The 19,528-nt window shown below is 28.1% G+C and overlaps 1 protein-coding gene across 2 annotated transcripts in view; it reads right to left on the reverse strand.

Moving 5' to 3' along the window:
- Mnt overlaps window positions 1-19,528 on the reverse strand; it is a 90,579-nt gene that overhangs the window by 38,791 nt on the left and 32,260 nt on the right. For both annotated transcript variants that reach the window (XM_065508746.1, XM_065508748.1), the window contains exon 3: window positions 17,405-18,556. In XM_065508746.1, the coding sequence (XP_065364818.1) occupies window positions 17,405-18,203 (799 nt within the window). In that variant the 5' untranslated portion in view covers window positions 18,204-18,556. The remainder of the gene's footprint in view (window positions 1-17,404; window positions 18,557-19,528) is intronic.

Below are 19,528 nucleotides of genomic sequence, written 5' to 3' on the forward strand. Positions count from 1 at the left end.
TTGTGCGGTTCAGAAGTGGTGATTATGACACGGAAGACAATTATCGCCCAGGCTAGCCAAAAAAAGTCTGAAGACCAAGAATTGGAGACATTAGTCGATGAATATTGTTGTAAAACTCAACTAGAGCCTGCAAAATCATTGGGAGCTACTCAAACAGCAATTTCAAAATGTTTGCGAGCAGCAGAATGCATCCAAAATCAGGAAATTTGATACCATACGAATTGAAACTTGATAACTAAATCCAAATATCCATGGATCTAAGTTAATACTCTGTATTTGGCGGGACCAAAAGGCTCCTATCTATTATGAGCTGCTGAAATCTGACCAGACCATCACAGAGTATCTGATATTGGCTTGATTCGTTTTTGGAGTCAAAAGACGAGCAGTTACTTTGGCTCGGAAACCATATGTTGCCAGAAAGATAAGAAAAAGTCACAGCTAACAATTGTCAATAATTTGAAAATATTTCTATTGTACAAATGTTTCAAAATAAAAGCTAAGCCGCATTTTTAAGACATACACGATCACTTCGTTTAGTACTTTTTAAATTAGCGAAGTTACAACTTCAAAAAACCAGAAGTAGTAATGTGGGTTGAAATTGATTTTAAAATTGCTTCTTTTATTTAGGAGATAGATATCTACATGTTTTACCTTTCAAATTGAAGAGACCTTTTCGTTTAAGTTTCAAATAGCTATGTATGTTACTTTTGTCAACCAATTTTAATTTTCTTCAAGCTCTAAGATGAGTGTAAGGAAGTAAATTAGTTGTTTCTTACTTTAGTAAGTAGTAGCTGTCCAAAACGATTAAATAAACATAAATATGTATATTGTTACAAAATTGTATTTGAATTCAAATATGTACAACGCTTCCTAACGGCTGGTTTCAAGTTTGATCATATTTTTCAACATTTCTATTTCTGGAGACTTCTAATTGTAAACAATGTTGTTTACCGGCCGATTTATAGCAGTTAACATGACTGTAGATATTATTAACATAGCTGTGGAACATACAACATTGAATAAAAGCTTTGAGTTGATCATTGTAGAAATAGAACTTTCATGAAGCTACTGGAAGGAAGATGGCACTGTATATAAATAGTGTCAACAATTACAGTCGCTAGTTTAGTTTATCATAGGCGCTGTTAGAATTAACATCCAACTGCATTCTTGTACATTATAAAGTGTAATTTAAATGTGTGTATTATTGAGAATTCTAAACGTGTATTTGTATAAAAAGACATAGTGACTATTTAAACTGTTGTTTAACGCGGTATATAAACTACCGTTTTTAAAAGGTTAAAACGTAAAAATATTAAAAAAGAATGAGAAATGCTAATTTGTATTGTCTAAGCAGAATTTGGAGAATATTTTTAGTTTTGCACTGAATTTATTTAAAGATTTTTAAGTAGAGCTACCTATTATTCACTAAAGTTTATTTATTTTTAATGAAAAATAAATAAAATAGGTACCTATTACCATTTCTGTTTGTGCCTATTATTTTTTCCAACACTGTAAGAATGATAATAAGTAGGTTTATGTTTTGAGATAAAAACAATAAACATCAATGCAACTGGGTAGTACCCCAAATGAAATGGGCGTTTTGGAGGAAAAAAAAGGAGTTATTGAAAAACTACCACAAAAACACAGAAATATGTTCTAATTTTAGTAAAAATAGCAATTCTTTGCTCAAGTGAATGAAAAAGAAACAAAAAATATTAAAATTTCAAAATAAGTTCCCCAAAATAGGTATTACATTACTAATTAAAATAAATTTTTAAGATTGACTTTGTTTATGAAAGTATGTAAAACATCTGTTTTTCCAAACTAAACTTCAACATTTTTTAGTAATTTTCCATACTTGAAATGACCCATATTTACAAAAACCTAATGACGAATTGATTAAAATACTTAAATAAAAACACATCAAAAGAAGAGAATACATAAAGAGCCACAACAAAACCACACCACACAAAAATAAATAAACATGTTACTCATCAACATCATTAGCAACATGTGCAGCAGCAACAACCACTAACAATTCTTCTTTACACAATAAATAGCACTCATTACAACAAAATACAAAACAACAGAAACAACAACCACAAACAAATAAAGGAAACACTCACATCACAAACAACAAAAACAAGAAATACATGTTATTGAAAAGGAGTAGGAGGAGAAGTGTGTAAAAAGATAACAAACGAAATGTGGGTGCTGAGAAAAACAACAAAAACAGCATTACCGATTTTGGTTAAAATGCCACGCGACAACAACACTGAGACAACAACAAAATACCTACGAGTACTAGTTGTAGTCATCGTCTTCGTAATTAAAAAAACAAAGAGCAGGCGCAGTTTAAAAATATGAAAATGTTGTTGTTGTTATTTTTAACTAAAACTAAAAAAGAATTAAGGTGAATCCAACAAATTTCCCTCTTTTATTGGTTTGTTTTGCCATAAAATTTAATTGTTATGTACTTTCGTTAAAAAGTAGGTATGATTTTTTTTTAAATTTTATACAAAAACAATAACAACATGTGTGTAAGGAAAAAATTTAAAAAACACAAAACAAAAGAAATACAAAAAAAGAAAACATTTGTTAAAAAAAAATTCGTACAAAGTTCAATGACTTTTTGTTTACAATCACCGCATATTTTTTTTAAAGTGCTCTACGCTTTACTCTAACCCAGTACATAATTCAACAACAACAACAAAAACAGCAGTTTATTATGGCTGTGCTAGTGTGGCTGCGACTTTAGCTGCTGCTGCTGAGGTTTCTTGCTATTTACAACAACAAAACAATGCAGTATAGGGTGGACAACTCTAGAGTTTATCAGTATTTTTAGAGGGAACTCATAAAATATCCAAAATTTCTAGGGTAATGTGGAATAAAGTAATCTAGCTACCAAAAAATGTCGTCGTAGATTTTTAAAAACCTCGTCTTATTGATCCATTTGTTAAAAAGTTTAAGGATTACGTTTATGAGCATGGGTTGATTATTCACTAAATCTACAATGCCGACGAATCCGATTTATATTATAGGACGCTTCCAAATCACACTCTTGCACATGTAATGAGAAAACAGAAGATATGTCAAGAGCGAATAACATTTTTGCCCTGTTCAAATGCGAATGCCACAGGCAAACTGAAATTGTTGGTTGTTGGAAAATCGAAAAACCCACGATCCTTTAAATGCATTTTCAATAATCCTGTAATATACAACTTTAGTAATAACGCCTGGATGACATCATTTATATTCAAGGACTGGTTCCATCACGAATTTGTTCCCCACATAATTTAATTTTATGTCGGAGAATTTTTGTCTTCAAAAGGTCTGCCGCAAAATGCAGTTTTGCTTTTAGATACCGCGACGTGTCACCCAGTTGAGAAACTAAAAAGTAATGACTGACGGTTTAATTATAGCAATGAATCTACCACCCAATTGCACGGCGCTTATTCAACCGTTATATCAAAACGTTATCAACTAGGCCAAATTAAATCATAAAAAACAACTGATCACCCACTTGCTTGGCGATAAGGGGACAAATTTGGAGCTGAAACTAAAAAACTTCAATCTCAAAAATGCAGTTCAGATTCTGATATTATATCCGTCCTGGGATATAATATCAGTGTCCAATATCCGAAAATCCTGGAACGACTTGCATGAATTGAATGAAGTAATATTTTACAAAAAAATAATTCAAGAGGAAAACGAAGATCTTTCAACTATTGGTACACTTTTAGCTCAAATAGTAATGAGGGGCAAATGGAATTATCAGATATGGAATCGGAAGATTTATACGATAGTTGTCATGAAGAAAACTAAATTAAAGTGGACGATTGTATAACATCGATAATCATATGCATGGGCTTTGGAAAATGATAAGACGACAGACAACACCACAATTTGCGCCCCCTGTTGTTGGTTTTTGGAACTATTTTTAAGGATTCAAAAACCATCAATTGTATTAATTTTTGATGCACAATCGACTAGTGAAATCAGATTTACAATATATTCAACCGTTTTTGCTCTACATAAAAATGTGCTCAAAATGCGCGTCTTTAGGTGCGTTGAACCACCACAAGGAGTGAACATTTTCAAAAAAAAAGGACGCCATTATTATTATTTGCGCAAAAACCTTCAGAAAATTGATGATACCCGCAAATCAAATTTTTGAAATTAACTCTAATCTATATATTCACTTTCGCCCTCCCTTAAATTAGCTTCTTTTTTAATACTTAAACACTCAATAGTTATTTATTTAAGAAATTTAAATTTTTATTTTAATAAATCTCAAATTTTTTCATAATTTCCTTAATTTCATATTCATTTTTCATAAATCCCTTTTATTACAGCATTTAATAACAAAAGGCAACTCTCGTAAACAAATTACAACAACAAAAAAGCCTATATTAACATGTTACTAAAAGAGCCCAGAAAAGTTTCATATGCCTTTAATACAAAGAGAGATTTTCTTTTTTTTTCTTGCAAAATAAAAATCAAAACAACTCACTTATACATACATAAACATTATAAAACAAACCCCATTCTCTGATTTTAATTTACCTTTAGAGAACACAAAAAAAAACTGAGTAAAATTGCTGCAAGTACTCATTTAATTAATTAATGAGTAATGATTGTTGTTGTTTTGCAAATATTTAAGGTAAATTTGTTTAAAACATTAAAAGAAAGGCATGACAAATTAATAAACAGTTAAAATGTGATAAAAAAGCTCTCTTTCTCCCCACCCCTCCTTCAATAAACATCATGTTTATAAACATGAAAATCGTATGGGGGGTAAAAAAAACAGCAACAAGTTTAACTACAATAAATCATCACAAAGAGTGAGTGAGTGGATTTTCTCTGTTCTCACTGATTTATATAAAGAATTTTTGTCGAAAAAACCGGTGCATTAGTAGTGGGGAAATTTGAAAAATGTCTTTATAAAAAAGGGGAGACAAAAGCAAACCAAAACAAATAACACATACTCTCTGATTCATTACTCTTACACTTGCGCTCTTCTACTCTTGTGTGTTTGTTTGCTTTTTTATTTATTTGTTTTTTTCTTTATAATTTCTATATGTGGGTATGGGTTGTTGTTGTGTTTGTACTTTGTAGTACACGTGGCCTTAAATAAAAAGCTGTTTTGATGATATTGTTTTTGTTTTTCACGTTATTTGCTAATATTATGATAATAAATACGCTTTTTTCTGGCTCATCATCATTTGAAACAATTGTTCTTTCGGTTTTTTATTTTTTTTTTAGGGATGGGTAAGGTAAAGAAAGCAAACAAAAACATATTTAGGTATGTAACAGGGATGGAAAGTGAAAAAATGAGTTGGGTATCAAAATAATATTCAAATAGTAATTTTTTCCAACCTTACGAATAGGTATCAAGATGGAACATTTTTATATAAAATTCTGTTATACTGAAGATTTTCTGTAGAAAATACTGTTATACTGAAGATATTCTAGAGAAAATACTGTTATACTGAAGATTTTCTTTACAAAATATTGTTATACTGAAGATTTTCTGTAGAAAATACTGTTATACTGAAGATTTTTTGTTAAAAATACTGTTATACTGAAGATTTTTTTATAGAACGCACTGTTATACTGAAGATTTTCTATAGAAAATACTGTTATACTGAAGATTTTCTTTAGTAAATACTGTCATACTGAAGATTTTGTATAGAAAATACTGTTATATTGAAGATTTTCTACAGAACATACTGTTATACGGAAGATTTTCTTCAGAAATTACTGTTATATTGAAGGTTTTCCATGGAAAATACTGTTATACTGAAGATTTTCTGTAGAAAACACTGTTATACTGAAGATTTTCAATAAAAAATACTGTTATACTGAAGATTTTCCATAAAAAAACTGTTATACTGAAAATTTTCTATAGAAGATACTGTTATACTGAAGATTTTCTGTAGAAAATATTGTTATACTAATAAAGATTTTCTGTAGAAAGTACTGTTATACTAAATATTTTCCATAGAAAATACTGTTATACAGAAGATTTTTCATAGAACATACTGTTATACTGAAGATTTTCCATAGGAAATTCTGTTATATTGAAGATTTTCTATAGAACATACTGTTATACGGAAGATTTTCTTCAGAAATTACTGTTATACTGAAGGTTTTCCATGGAAAATACTGTTATACTGAAGATTTTCTTTAGAAAATACTGTTATAATGAAGCTTTTCCATAGAAAATACTGTTATACAGAAGATTTTCCATAGAAAATATTGTTTTAATAAAGATTTTCTATAGAAAATACTGTTATACTGAAGATTTTTTGTATAAAATACTGTTAAACACAAAGTTTTTTTTATGAAAATCTTTGTTTTACACAATATTTTTTGTAGAAAATAGTTAGCTATACCAATTTATAAAGAAAATAGTTAGAAAGTATCGAATGAGTCTTAGGAGTACCATGATACTTTTCAATATGAAATAGTATCAAAAAAAAGTACCATTGTATCAACTTTTTCATCCCTGGTATGTAAATACAGTATAAAAGTACCATGCAATATTTATTTATAAGATAGGAAAAAACAAAACAACATTGCAAAGGGGAAGCAAAGTAAGGAAAGTGCTATAAAATTCTTTATATAAATAATATTTAGAACAAACAAAAATACCTACCTAAATTCATTAAAACAGAAATAATGTACATTATTATTTAGCATGTAAAAGTAACATATTTTCACGATTGTATTCGATACGAAATAAATAATAAATATTTGAACAATTTGAGGGAAGAAATATACATTTTGTGGGGAAATTAAAAATAGATAAAATTTTTATAAATAGGAATGGAATTTCACATTAAACTGGGCCCCATAGTTACAAAATGCTACTTTTTGTTCAGTAATCGTACATCAACATAGTAATCGTAATCTATATTAAATTATCATTCTAAAAAGATATAAAACACAAAAATCGGTTGAAAAGTATTCAAGTTTTTACAAATTTCGCCACCTTTACTTTTATTGGGAAATTCGATGAACCATTTTACAAGTTTTTGGATAATATATTACAGAAAGTTTATTTTAAATTAATTAATCTATATTCAGTTATGTTTCTAACAAGATATATAAATTGAAAATCACTTGAAAACTCAGCAAGTTATTACAAATTCTCCTAAACATTCAGTGTCGTTGGTATTTATAAAAATAAATTTCACAAAATTTCTTAAATTAGTTGCTAAAAACTTAATGAACGACTGTGTGACTTTTAAAATTTATTTTTTGTTGAGTTCTCTTTCCAACAAGATATAAAAATTTAAAATCTCTTCAAGTTGTTAAAAATTCTCCTAAATATTCAGTGTCTCTGGTCTTTATAATAAGAAATTGCTTAAAAATCATAAAATTTTATGAAAAATTTCTTAATTAATGTGTAATTTCACTTTAACTACAATTATAAATACTGATTTACTAGATTATATGCACCGAGTATAACATTTATACATTTTCTAGTTCGATCAAATAATTTCAAATTTTCAAAATATTTTCGCTCTTCCCCACTGTGATTTTTTAATAAATCTGTTAAACAAATTCTACAAATTTCAGACTTGTTCCTTAAGGTTTTATTTAAAATACCATAGACTATAAAAATCAAAAGGAATTACCTCAATTCGCTTCTTAATTTAGTCCTGACAACTAATCAAAAAAATTTAATACTTTTAAACAATTTCAAATCTCTAATTTGACATTTTTGTTAAAAGTGTTAAACAAATTTTACAAATTTGTTACTTAATCATCAAGTTTTTATTTAAAATACCAGAGAGACTAAAAATCAAAAAGAATTACTTAAATTTATTGCTTAATTCAGCTTTGGTAGCAATTTGATTTCAGAGAATTTCGGGAAAAACTTAATTTTTGCTCATAATTTATTTTATATATTTATTTTTAATAAATTTTTACTCAGTTTTACCAAACTATTTTTAGGAAATTATAGCTTAGTTTATAGAAACTATAAGTTCATATTGAATCTTTGGTTAAAATCGGGCCTGTTAAACATTTTCGCAAAATTATTTTTATTTTTTTTAAATTTTATAATCTTTTATAAAAATTCATAAAATTTTTTTAAATTTTAACTGAAATTGTGTAAAATATTTCTACAGGACTGTATTGAACGTGTAGCAGTGGCCTGCATATAAATGATATTTTACTTAAAATTAACCCTTAAATGTCATTAGTAGTCGAAATAGACCCCCATTTTTTAAACGCCAAAATTACACTGTCAGAAGGTTATTTAATTGAAGATAATTATATTATTATATATAGAAATTATATACTGAAACCTGTACCTCGTTTCTGTATTGTATGTGAGAAACTTTTCATTCGAAACATTTATAAACTTCCTGTTAAACACAGGGCGAGTATTAGTAAATCATTAACTGTGTCTGTACTTTTAATGTATTCAGTTTAAACATTGCCGAAGTCATCCTGTTAAAAACTGAATGACTACAAGAATTTTTAAATTTTTTTCGATGCGAAAACTTCTGACAAGTTACAGAAACGGGGTACTGGTCTGGGAAATCGGCCCTGTTGAATCTAATCGGTTTTCAAAATTCAGTTTTTGATATTTGAAGTTTTTCATGAAAATAAATAAAAATAGTTTGAATTTATTGTTGGATTTAAAAGAAAATTGAGAAAGATATTTCCACGGGTCCTATAAATGTTATATCAGTTAAAATTAACCCTTAAATGTTAGAGGGGTCACAATAGAGTCTCATTTTTAAAATGCCAAAATTACAATGAAGAGAATCAGTTTCAAAACTTGTTTTATGGAATTTTATACTGAAAATGGGAAATTAGTGATTCTAACAACACAAAGAAGACGAAACTGTAGCTAAAAAGGCTCCTAAGCCTCAAAAACTAAAATTAGTTTCTATGCTAATCAGTATTTAATAATTTTTTTAACCCTTAAATGTATTAAAAACAGTATTCGGCCCTTATAGCCCCCAGCAGAGGAAAATAATTGTTTAATTTCCCGGTAAACAACACGAATGTCAAAGAAGCTGGTTAGATTATTACAGAGACAGGAAGGAGAAAATCACTTTGCCGACCACTGATAAAAATTTCTTTGGAAATATGCAAAAATATTGAAAAATTAACATCCGAATTTTTGATTATGGATTTTTAAATATAAAATCTGGAAAATAATATTTAAAGAAACTTAAGGTCAAAGGTCATTTACCCCAAAAAAGGTTAATTTCCAATTTGATACCAAATTGCTATCAAAATTAGTTGCTATGCTAATACAAAACCATAATTATAACTGTTTAAACAGAAAAAAGACGGCTAATCTATAACATAATCTACTTAAGGTCAAAGGTCATTTATCCCAAAAACAAGTTTACGGCACAATTTAAGGCCAAATAGCTATCAAAACTTTGAAATTTGTTTCTAAGCTAAAAAATTAAATATCTAAATAACACTAAAATTAAAACTAAATGACGTAGAGATTTAAAAATAAATGTGCTTAAAATCGAATATGTAGGTAGGTAGGTATTATTGTTTAAAACAAAAAAATACTAATTAACAAAAATTGTCTTTTTTTTAACAAAAAAAATTAACAATAAAACAAATAAAATTATGCAATATTTTTTTTTGCGCTGGTATTTTGTTTAAATTGTTATTTTCAGCACACATGTTAAACAAATTATTTTGTTTGCTATTTTTTTTTTATATTTTTGGTCACACAATAAATACCTCTCTCTACAGTGTGTTGTATTTATACTATGCGATGAATGAGTACAGTGAGTGTCAAAAACAATACTGTAGCATATAAATGCAAAATGAATTTGAATTATATGTAACTTTTAAACTATTGGTTTAATTACAAAACAATATTAAGACAAATTTTAGAGCAGGATTTAAGCTTTCAGAATATGCAACTTGCCATCTCCTTAGTGGAATCCAAACAGAGCTACCAAAAGTCAATGTTGATCAAGTCGGGTGTGATAATCTGTTTCATGTCATAACTTTCACCGTGTATTATTTGAATGAAGATAATGTGATAACCAAAAGTATTCTTACAGAGTTTTGTTAACAAAATTTCCTTTACTGTGATATAAAATATTGTTATTTTTTCTTTTTCAAAATATCAAATAAAGTTGAAATAAAAATATTTTTTTTTTAATTTTTTTTATATTTTTTTATAAAACTCTTTCATAATTTTTATATACGTATATTAAAATATAAGTTATATTTATATAGTTTTAAAAACTAGACACAATTTCCTTTCCATTGATATAAAATAAGACAAACTTTTGTCTTTTCACATTTCGAATAAAAAGCCCACAAACTTAGTACCTTTTATAGAAATGAAAATATAAAGGCATACATTTAAATCAGTGGTCGGCATTCATAGCCAACAGGGGCAAAACGATAATTCAGAAATAAACAACACGAAAGTGTGAAGTGAAACTCTTTAAAATGATAAAAAAAATGTAAACAATTGGGGATTAATTGAAAATTCAGGAACATTACTATACATTGTGTGGACCACTGGTTTCTATGTCTACTAGTATATAAAATTAAAATAACCAATTCTTTATAATGTCACTAACTGTATTAATATACAATGTTTTTTGTTTGCCATTAGCTGTTTATAGGAATATAAAATAAATTCAATATTATTTGTTTTGAATCTGTTTTCAAATTAACATCTGTTGCCTGTTATTTATTAAATTATAGTTTAAAAAACTGTTGTATAATAGATAAACACAAATATTTGAATAAAACACTAATTAATAAAGTTAAAATTTATAATTCCCCAAAACACATCCGTTAGAATTCAGTAGCGGTCTCTGAAGAAGGGAAAATATTGAAAGAATTATTCCTAATCAGAGTACTTATTTTTACAACATATAAAGCAGTGGTCGGCTTTCCAAGCTGCCAGATAACGAACATGATCTGTTATTAACCTGTAAACAACACGATTGTTAACATTAAAATTAATAGCTGCTCAAATTACAACATATTAGTATAAACCATGTTCTCTTTATGCCAAGCACTAATATAAAGCCTAAAAGTATGAACAATTCCAAAAAATATACCCCAAAATAATATTTTGCTGGTAACGTAACGCAGGCTAAAATAGACTAAAATTTATTTTACATTTCTCTTTTTTTACATTAATTTTCTTTTCCTTCCCTGGATCCGCGCCTGCTTTAGGGGGTCAACTCAATAACAGTGAGTACGACGAAAACCCATAATAAAACGAACAAGAACTACCAAAAAACCACAACTTATGACAAAAATAACAAACATTCAACACACCAAACCAGCAAAAGAAATACAATGTCAACAATCAGAAAAAAAACAAGAAAAAACCACAGGTAGCAGCCGTAGACTACTACAAGAAACTATAAGAAGAACCGTTGGTTTTGAAAAATATTTCAAAATTTTTTGTTAAGGTATCATCATCTACATAAAAGAAAACTTATAAAAAAATACACACTCACAAAATTAAAAAAGAAGCCTTTTTATACCCTTCAGCTTCGTGAGAAGGGTATATATAAGTTTGTCATTCCGTTTGTAATTTCTACATTTTTCATTTCCGACCCTATAAAGTATATATATTCTGGATCCTTATAGATAGCGGAGTCGATTAAGCCATGTCCGTCTGTCTGTCTGTCTGTCTGTCCGTCTGTCTGTCTGTCTGTCTGTTGAAATCAATTTTCTGAAGGCCCCAGATATCTCCGGGATCCAAATCTTCAACAATTCTGTCAGACATACTTTCGAGAATTTTGCTATTTAAAATCAGCAAAATCCGTCCATAAATAACGGAGATATGAGCAAAAATCCGAGACAACCTCTGAAAATTTCATCAAAAAACACAATGTATTGCATGCTTTGACAAAAAAACAACAAAACGTATGTTTGTATGTGCAAGTTTTGTGTATTTTGTTTTTTTTTTGTGTTTTGTTTCTTTTGGCGTTGTTGTTGTTTTTTATACAACTAAACGTTTGTTTGGTTGTGTGTTGGTTTTTTTTACAAAAAAGCAACAAATCGTATGTTTGGATGTGCATGCGTTGCGTATTTTATTTTTCTTTTGTGTTTTGTTTCTTTTGGCGTTGTTGTTTTTTATACAATTAAACGTATGTTTGGATGTGTGTTGGTTTCATTGGCTTGTGTATTTTGTTTTTTCTTTTGGTGTTTTGTTTCGTATGGCGTTGTTGTTGTTTTTTGTGTTCTTGATAAATTTAGGATGCTGTACGCTGAAAGTGGGCAATGTACATACATACCTACATATATACTAATTATAAAAAATAATAATGCATCCACAACAAAGGTGAAGGGTATATAAGATTCGGCATAGCCGAATATAGCACTTTTACTTGTTTAAATTTATTTCTCCCCTTTTATAAACAACAGCCGAGTTTTTTTAAAAGGCTTACAACAAAGTTGCAAAAAATTCCTTTTACTCCATACAAAATCTAAAAGGGATTTATTTCAGACAACTTTACAAACAAACAATAACAACAACAGCACTTTACAACAATGTTGCAAAAATTTAAAAGCAATTGTTTGTTAAAAAATCAGTCAAAGCAAGGTATGGTAAGGTCGTGATCTTTGGCTACGTGTAGGTACTCACTCATTCAGCACAAAAATTATAAACAGGATGTAAAGTACCTTTTAAGTACATAGTATGTGCGGCTGAAGAAAGAGAAGTGGCGAAACGTATGAGTTTACAAGTACATTTCTGCTGTATTGTATGACTTTAATCAAGTACTTTAAATACAACACACTTGAAAAAAAAAAAAATCAAAGTTGTATAAAATTATATTTTTGAACTAAAATATAGGAATGATCTCGCTACCTGTTTTATGCTATAGAAAAGCTACCGATAAAAAAACATTGTTATTCTATGGAAAAGTTATCGATAACTTAGCTACTTCAAAAAGTTATCGATAACATGCTATTCTATAGAAAATTTATCTATAACTTTGCTATTCTAAAGAAAAGTTATCGATAACTTTGCTATTCTATAAAAAAGTTATCGATAACTTTGCTATTCTATAAAAAAGTTATCGATAACTTTGCTATTCTATAGAAAAGTTATCGATAACTTTGCTATTCTATAGAAAAGTTATCGATAACTTTGCTATTCTATAGAAAAGTTATCGATAACTTTGCTATTCTATAGAAAAGTTATCGATAACTTTGCTATTCTATAGAAAAGTTATCGATAACTTTGCTATTCTATAGAAAAGTTATCGATAACTTTGCTATTCTATAAAAAAGTTATCGATAACTTTGCTATTCTATAAAAAAGTTATCGATAACTTTGCTATTCTATAAAAAAGTTATCGATAACTTTGTTTTTATATAGAAAAGTTATCGATAACTTTGTTTTTATATAGAAAAGTTATCGATAACTTTGTTTTTATATAGAAAAGTTATCGTTAACTTTGTTTTTATATAGAAAAGTTATCGATAACTTTGTTTTTATATAGAAAAGTTATCGATAACTTTGTTTTTATATAGAAAAATTATCGATAACTTTGTTTTTATATAGAAAAGTTATCGATAACTTTGTTTTATATAGAAAAGTTATCGATAACTTTGTTTTTATATAGAAAAGTTATCGATAACTTTGTTTTTATATAGAAAAGTTATCGATAACTTTGTTTTTATATAGAAAAGTTATCGATAACTTTGTTTTTATATAAAAAAGTTATCGATAACTTTGCTACTATAAAGAAAAGTTATTGATAACTTTGCTATTCTATAAAAAAGTTATCGATAACTTTGTTTTTCTTTGCTATTCTATAGAAAATTTATCTAAAACTTTCCTTTGCAATAGAAAAGCTATCGATAACATTACTACAGAAAATTTATCGATAACTGTAATTTGTGTAGAAAAGTTATCGTTCTTTACTTTTCTTACTATTGTCAAGAATTACGCTTTTCTTGTTATCTGAAATAGTGACAGATCACAAATATTATTTACGTTATTTTAGGTTTTTTTTCATCACAAATACAATTTCTGATTTCTCTTTTGTATGATATTTCATCCAACATGTGCGCGCATCTGTTGTTTGGTGTCTGCTCCACTGTAAATGTTGGAGATTTTTTCAGTTTTTTTTACAAACAAGGTCAAAACTAGTTTTTGTTTGTTGTGTTTTTGTCTCTCAAAAATACTTGAATATTCCAAAAAAGAGAAATTGTAAAAAGGAAGAGAAAATTTTATTAAATGTAAGAAGAAAAAAATACGCCCTCTTGGTTAAAGCGGCTCTTTCCGGCTTGTCACCTGGCGGAAATCTAACGAAAATTATGATTTTATTTATTTAAGCAAACATTTTTTATTATTTTGTGAATCTCCTGATTGTTTTATATTTAGCTAATAACTTATAATTTGTAATAAAAAATGACTACTTGTTAATTTTTTTGTAAGAGATTTTGCTTTCAAAAACTCTGGCAACCTTAGAGACAATGTTTTTTTTTTAAATTCTCAGCCATAAAAATAAGAAAATCCCTCAATAGCAAAGGTGGGAGTCAAATAATTTAATGAGAATTTTAAATGAAAATGCTTTTAAAAAATAGAGAGAATGAAAATGAACAAAATTGCATAAAATGAGAGCTAGAAAATGTGTGATAATTTGCTCAGAGTATAATTTTTAAAGAATGCATGATACATCATGCATGTTTGTGTTTATTAAAAAGGTGTAAAAATGTCAGTATGTATATTTTTTATTATTATTATTTTTGATTAAATTTTATATGCTGGCAGTTGTTGTTTGTATGCAAGTAAGTAAGTGTTGTGTATGTGCTTTTTGAACAACATTCATGCATTTTATATAAATTGCTCCTTGTTAAAGTTTTTTCACCCTCTCTTTTTTTATAGTACACATGCACAGCTACACCAATACTATTTATTCATTGTTTTGTTTGTTGCCGCTGTTGTTGTTGTTGCTTGTTCTTTCTATAACACTTTTGATAAGTGCATGCGTGAGCATGCATACATTATTGAGGAAAAATACTACATACATACGTACATATGTATGTTAGTATATTCATAAATAAAAATCTTATTTTCTTGTAGTTTCGTGTAGTAGCTTGTTGTTTTTAAGTTTGTTTTTGTTGTTTTCAAAAGGTTGTGGTCTCAATAAGCTCTAAAGAGGCAATTAATAGTGCTATTTTTAGCAACAGATTTCAAAGAAAACACCAAAGTAAATAAGGATTTAAAAGAAACTATTAAAGAAGAAACTTTTGTGTGTGTGTGTACATCAAAATAGTGGGAGGAGGAAAAGTTTTAATTACACATACTATATGTAGTGGGAAATATGGAAAAGCCAATAAAATACTTCCTGGAAGTTTCATTTTGTAAAGTGTTGGGAAAATTTTAAAGTTTTTTTTATAAGAAAATTTTTTATTTAAAAGAAATAACCAAAATTTAATTAAATAATTATTACTATTCCATAAAACACTTATCGTTAACTTTAGTTTTCTCTAGAAAACTTCTCAATTACTTTGCTATTCTACAGACAAGTTATAAATAACATTGATATTCTATAGAAAAATTATCAAAGCGTTACCAATAACTTTGCTAGTCTATAGAAATTTTTTAAATAAATTTGCTATTCTATAGAAAAGTTAACAAACTTTGCTATTTTATAGAAAAGTTATAAAAAACTTTGCTATTCTATAGAAAAGTTATCAATAACTGTGCTATTCCATAGAAAATTTATAAATAACAATTCTAGTTATAAATAACTTTGCTATTCTTTAGAAAAGTTATAAATAAATTTGCTATTCCATAGAAAAGTAAACAATAACTTTGCTATTCTATAGAAAAGTTATTAAAACTTTGCTATTCCATAGAAAAGTTATAAATAACTTTGCTATTACATAGAAAAGTTAACAAAAATATTGGTATTCTATAGAAAAGTTATAAATAACTTTGCTATTCCATAGAAAATTTAACAATAACTTTGCTATTCTATAGAAAAGTCATAAATAACTTTGCTATTCTTTAGAAAAGTTATTAAGAAACTTGCTATTCATAGAAAAGTTCCTATCAAATTTGCTATTCTATAGAAATGTTCCTAGTTACTTGCTATCATATAGAAAATTTCTCAATCACTTTGCTATTCTATAGAAAAGTCATAAATAACTTTGCTATTCCATAGAAAAGTTATCAAAAATATTGCTATTCTATAGAAAAGATATAAATAACTTTGATATTCCATATAAAAGTTATAAATAACTTTTCTAGTTATAAATAACTATGCTATTCTATAGAAAAGTTTGGAATAACTTTGCTATTATTTAGAAAAGTTATTAAGAAACTTGCTATTTCATAGAAAAGTTCCTAGCAAATTTGCTATCTATAGAAATGTTCCTATTTACTTGCTATCATATAGAAAATTTCTCAATCCATTTGCTATTCTCTAGAAAAGTTATCAAAAAATTTGCTATTCTATAGAAAAGTTATTAATAACATTGCTATTCCATAGAAAATTTATAAATAACTTTGCTGTTCTATAGAAAAGTTATCAAAAATATTGCTATTCTATAGAAAAGTTATAAATAACTTTGCTATTCTATAGAAAACTTATAAATAACTTTGCTATTCTATAGAAAAGTTATCAAAAATATAGCTATTCTCTAGAAAAGTTCCTATCAAATTTGCTATTCTATAGAAATGTTCCTAGTTACTTGCTATCATATAGAAAATTTCTCAATCACTTTGCTATTCTATAGGAAAGTCATAAATAACTTTGCTATTCCATAGAAAATTTAACAATAACTTTGCTATTATATAGAAAAGTTATAAATAACTTTGCTATTCTTTAGAAAAGTTATTAAGAAACTTGTTATTTCACAGAAAAGTTGCTAGCAATTTTGCTATTCTATAGAAATGTTCCTAGTTACTTGCTATCATATAGAAATTTTCTCAATCACTTTGCTATTCTATAGAAAATTCATAAATAACTTTGCTATTCCATAGAAAAGTTATCAACCACTTTGCTATTCTTTAGAAAAGTTATCAATAAACTTGCTATTTCATAGAAAAGTTCCTAGCAACTTTGCTATTTTATAGAAATGTTCCTAGTAACTTTGCTATTCTATAGCAAAGTTATTAATCACTTTGCTATTCTGTAGAAAACTTTTATTATGGGATAATATTATATTTTCAAGATTATTTACCAAATATCGCTAAACGTTAATGATTATTTTATTTTGTTTAAAGCCACCCATGACGTAGAAGAAAATTTGTTTTATGGTTAATTATTTATATTATTGCTTTTTTTGTTTGTTTAATAATTATGAATTTTATGATGTAATTAAAGCGTCAAAATAGTAGACAATACAACACAACAGAAAATAATAAATAAAATTGTCACAAAAAAAAATTAAAGAAACTTACCCGATAGGCGACCATCACTGGACTTGCCATTTAATGATAATTGTTGCAGTAAATTGCCACTTGTTGTTGTACCCGATGAAGATGAGGGTGAAGATGCCATAACGGTTACACTGGCACCACCACCACCACCATTGCTATTTCCATTAAATTCATAATCATGATGATTTGCATTTAATAATTGACTACTTTGATGATGATGATTAAGATTCAGATGTTGTTGCTGTTGATGTAGAGGATGATGCTGTTGATTATTGTTCTGGTGGTGGTGGTGTTGCTGATGGTGGCCATTTGTTAAAGATGCGGTTAAACTATTTGTACCGTTAGTTGTTAATACCGTTGTCGTAGCAAGAGTTTGTTGTTGATGTTGATGGAGCAGGGAGGAGGCGGTGGTATTGCTGCTGGCATTGTTATGATGCTGTTGCTGTTGATGATGACCATTAACATGCTGAAATGTGGCTGCAGCAGCTGGTGCTGATGATGACACTTGCAGGGAACCGGCATTATTGCCATGTCTTATATTTGAATTGCGTATATTTATGCTGCCGCCGCCACCACCACCAACAACGCCGCCGCCATTGACACTATGATGGCCATTAGTTGTTGTCGTTGTTGTGTTGCTAATATTATTATTGTTGGCGGCCGCAGCTGCCGCAATTGTTGCATCATACGCATGTACTATGAAACGCTGCTGCTCATTGAGTATTGCCGGTAACGCTGTGGCCTGTGGTGATAATTTCAATTTCTCCTGCTGCTCAATATATTGAGCAGCTTCTAGGAGCGCTTTTACACCCTCCGACATATCAGGTTGACAAAAGGTGTTAAGAACTTTGTTCTACTATCGCCGTTAATGATGGTGATCGTGATTTTGTACGATTTGATTTCTTCTTTTCGTCGTAAATATCACTGTTTTTGGAAATTTTGTGGGGGATTTTTTTTTTGTTTTGTTTGTTTCTTGCTCAATTTTGCTTTTGGTTATGATTTATAAAAATATTTTGTGGTATTTTTTATAAATCAATTTTAAGGTTTTATTGCTAAAAAAATATTTTTTTTTTATTTTCTTGTGGGGTAGTTTTCTATGTTTTGGTGTTGGAGAATTTATTATTGTTAGAAATTTACTTTTTTTTGTTTGTTAAATATTTTTTTTTGGTGGATCTGTAATGAGAGAGAGAGAGAGAGGAAAAAGGATTAGAATTATTAAAATGAAAATTCTAATTATGAAAATTAATAAAATAATAAAAATAATTATCATCATCTTATGGAAACTTGCGAAGGTTCGAACAATGACATTTGAGGATCTTGATCATTAGATGATCTTCATAATCTTAAGGCCACTTAGCAATTGGCCGAAGAATTTTATTTAATTGTTACCATCGTCAAAGGATCTTAAATTTACCTTCAAAAGTTACTGATCCTCAGCTAAATTTGTTTAAAATTTGTTCCAAATATCCAACATTTGATAATCTCGATCATTAGATGATCTTCATCATCTTAAGGCTTCTTAGCAAAGGGTCGAACAATTGCATTTATTTGTTACTATCGGCATCTAAAATTTACCTTCAAAAGTTACTGATCCTCAGCTAAATTTGTTTAAAATTTGACCCAAATATAAAACATTTGATGATCTTGATCATTAGATGATCTTCATCATAGCAATGGGTCGAACAATTACATTTATTTGTTACCATCGACATCTTAAATTTACCTTCAAAAGTAACTGATCCTCACCCGAATTTGTTTAAAATTTGTCTCAAATACCCTACATTTGATGATCTCGATCATTACATGTCTTCATCATCTTAAGGCCTCTTAGCAATGGGTCGAACAATTTCATTTATTTGTTACCATCGACATCTTAAATTTGCCTTCAAAAGTAACTGATCCTCAGCTAAATTTGTTTAAAATGTGTCCCAAATACCCAACATTTGATGATCTTGATAATTACATGATCTTCATCATCTTAAGGCCTCATAGCAACGGGTCGAACAATTTAATTTATTTGTTACCATCGGCATCTTAAATTTACCTTCAAAAGTAACTGATCCTCACCCAAATTTGCATAAAATTTCTCTTCCAAAAACCCAAATAAAACCTTATTTATTTGTTATTAAAGAATCTCTAGAAATA

The sequence above is a fragment of the Calliphora vicina genome, chromosome 4, assembly GCF_958450345.1.
Source record: "Calliphora vicina chromosome 4, idCalVici1.1, whole genome shotgun sequence".
Lineage (NCBI taxonomy): Eukaryota > Metazoa > Arthropoda > Insecta > Diptera > Calliphoridae > Calliphora > Calliphora vicina.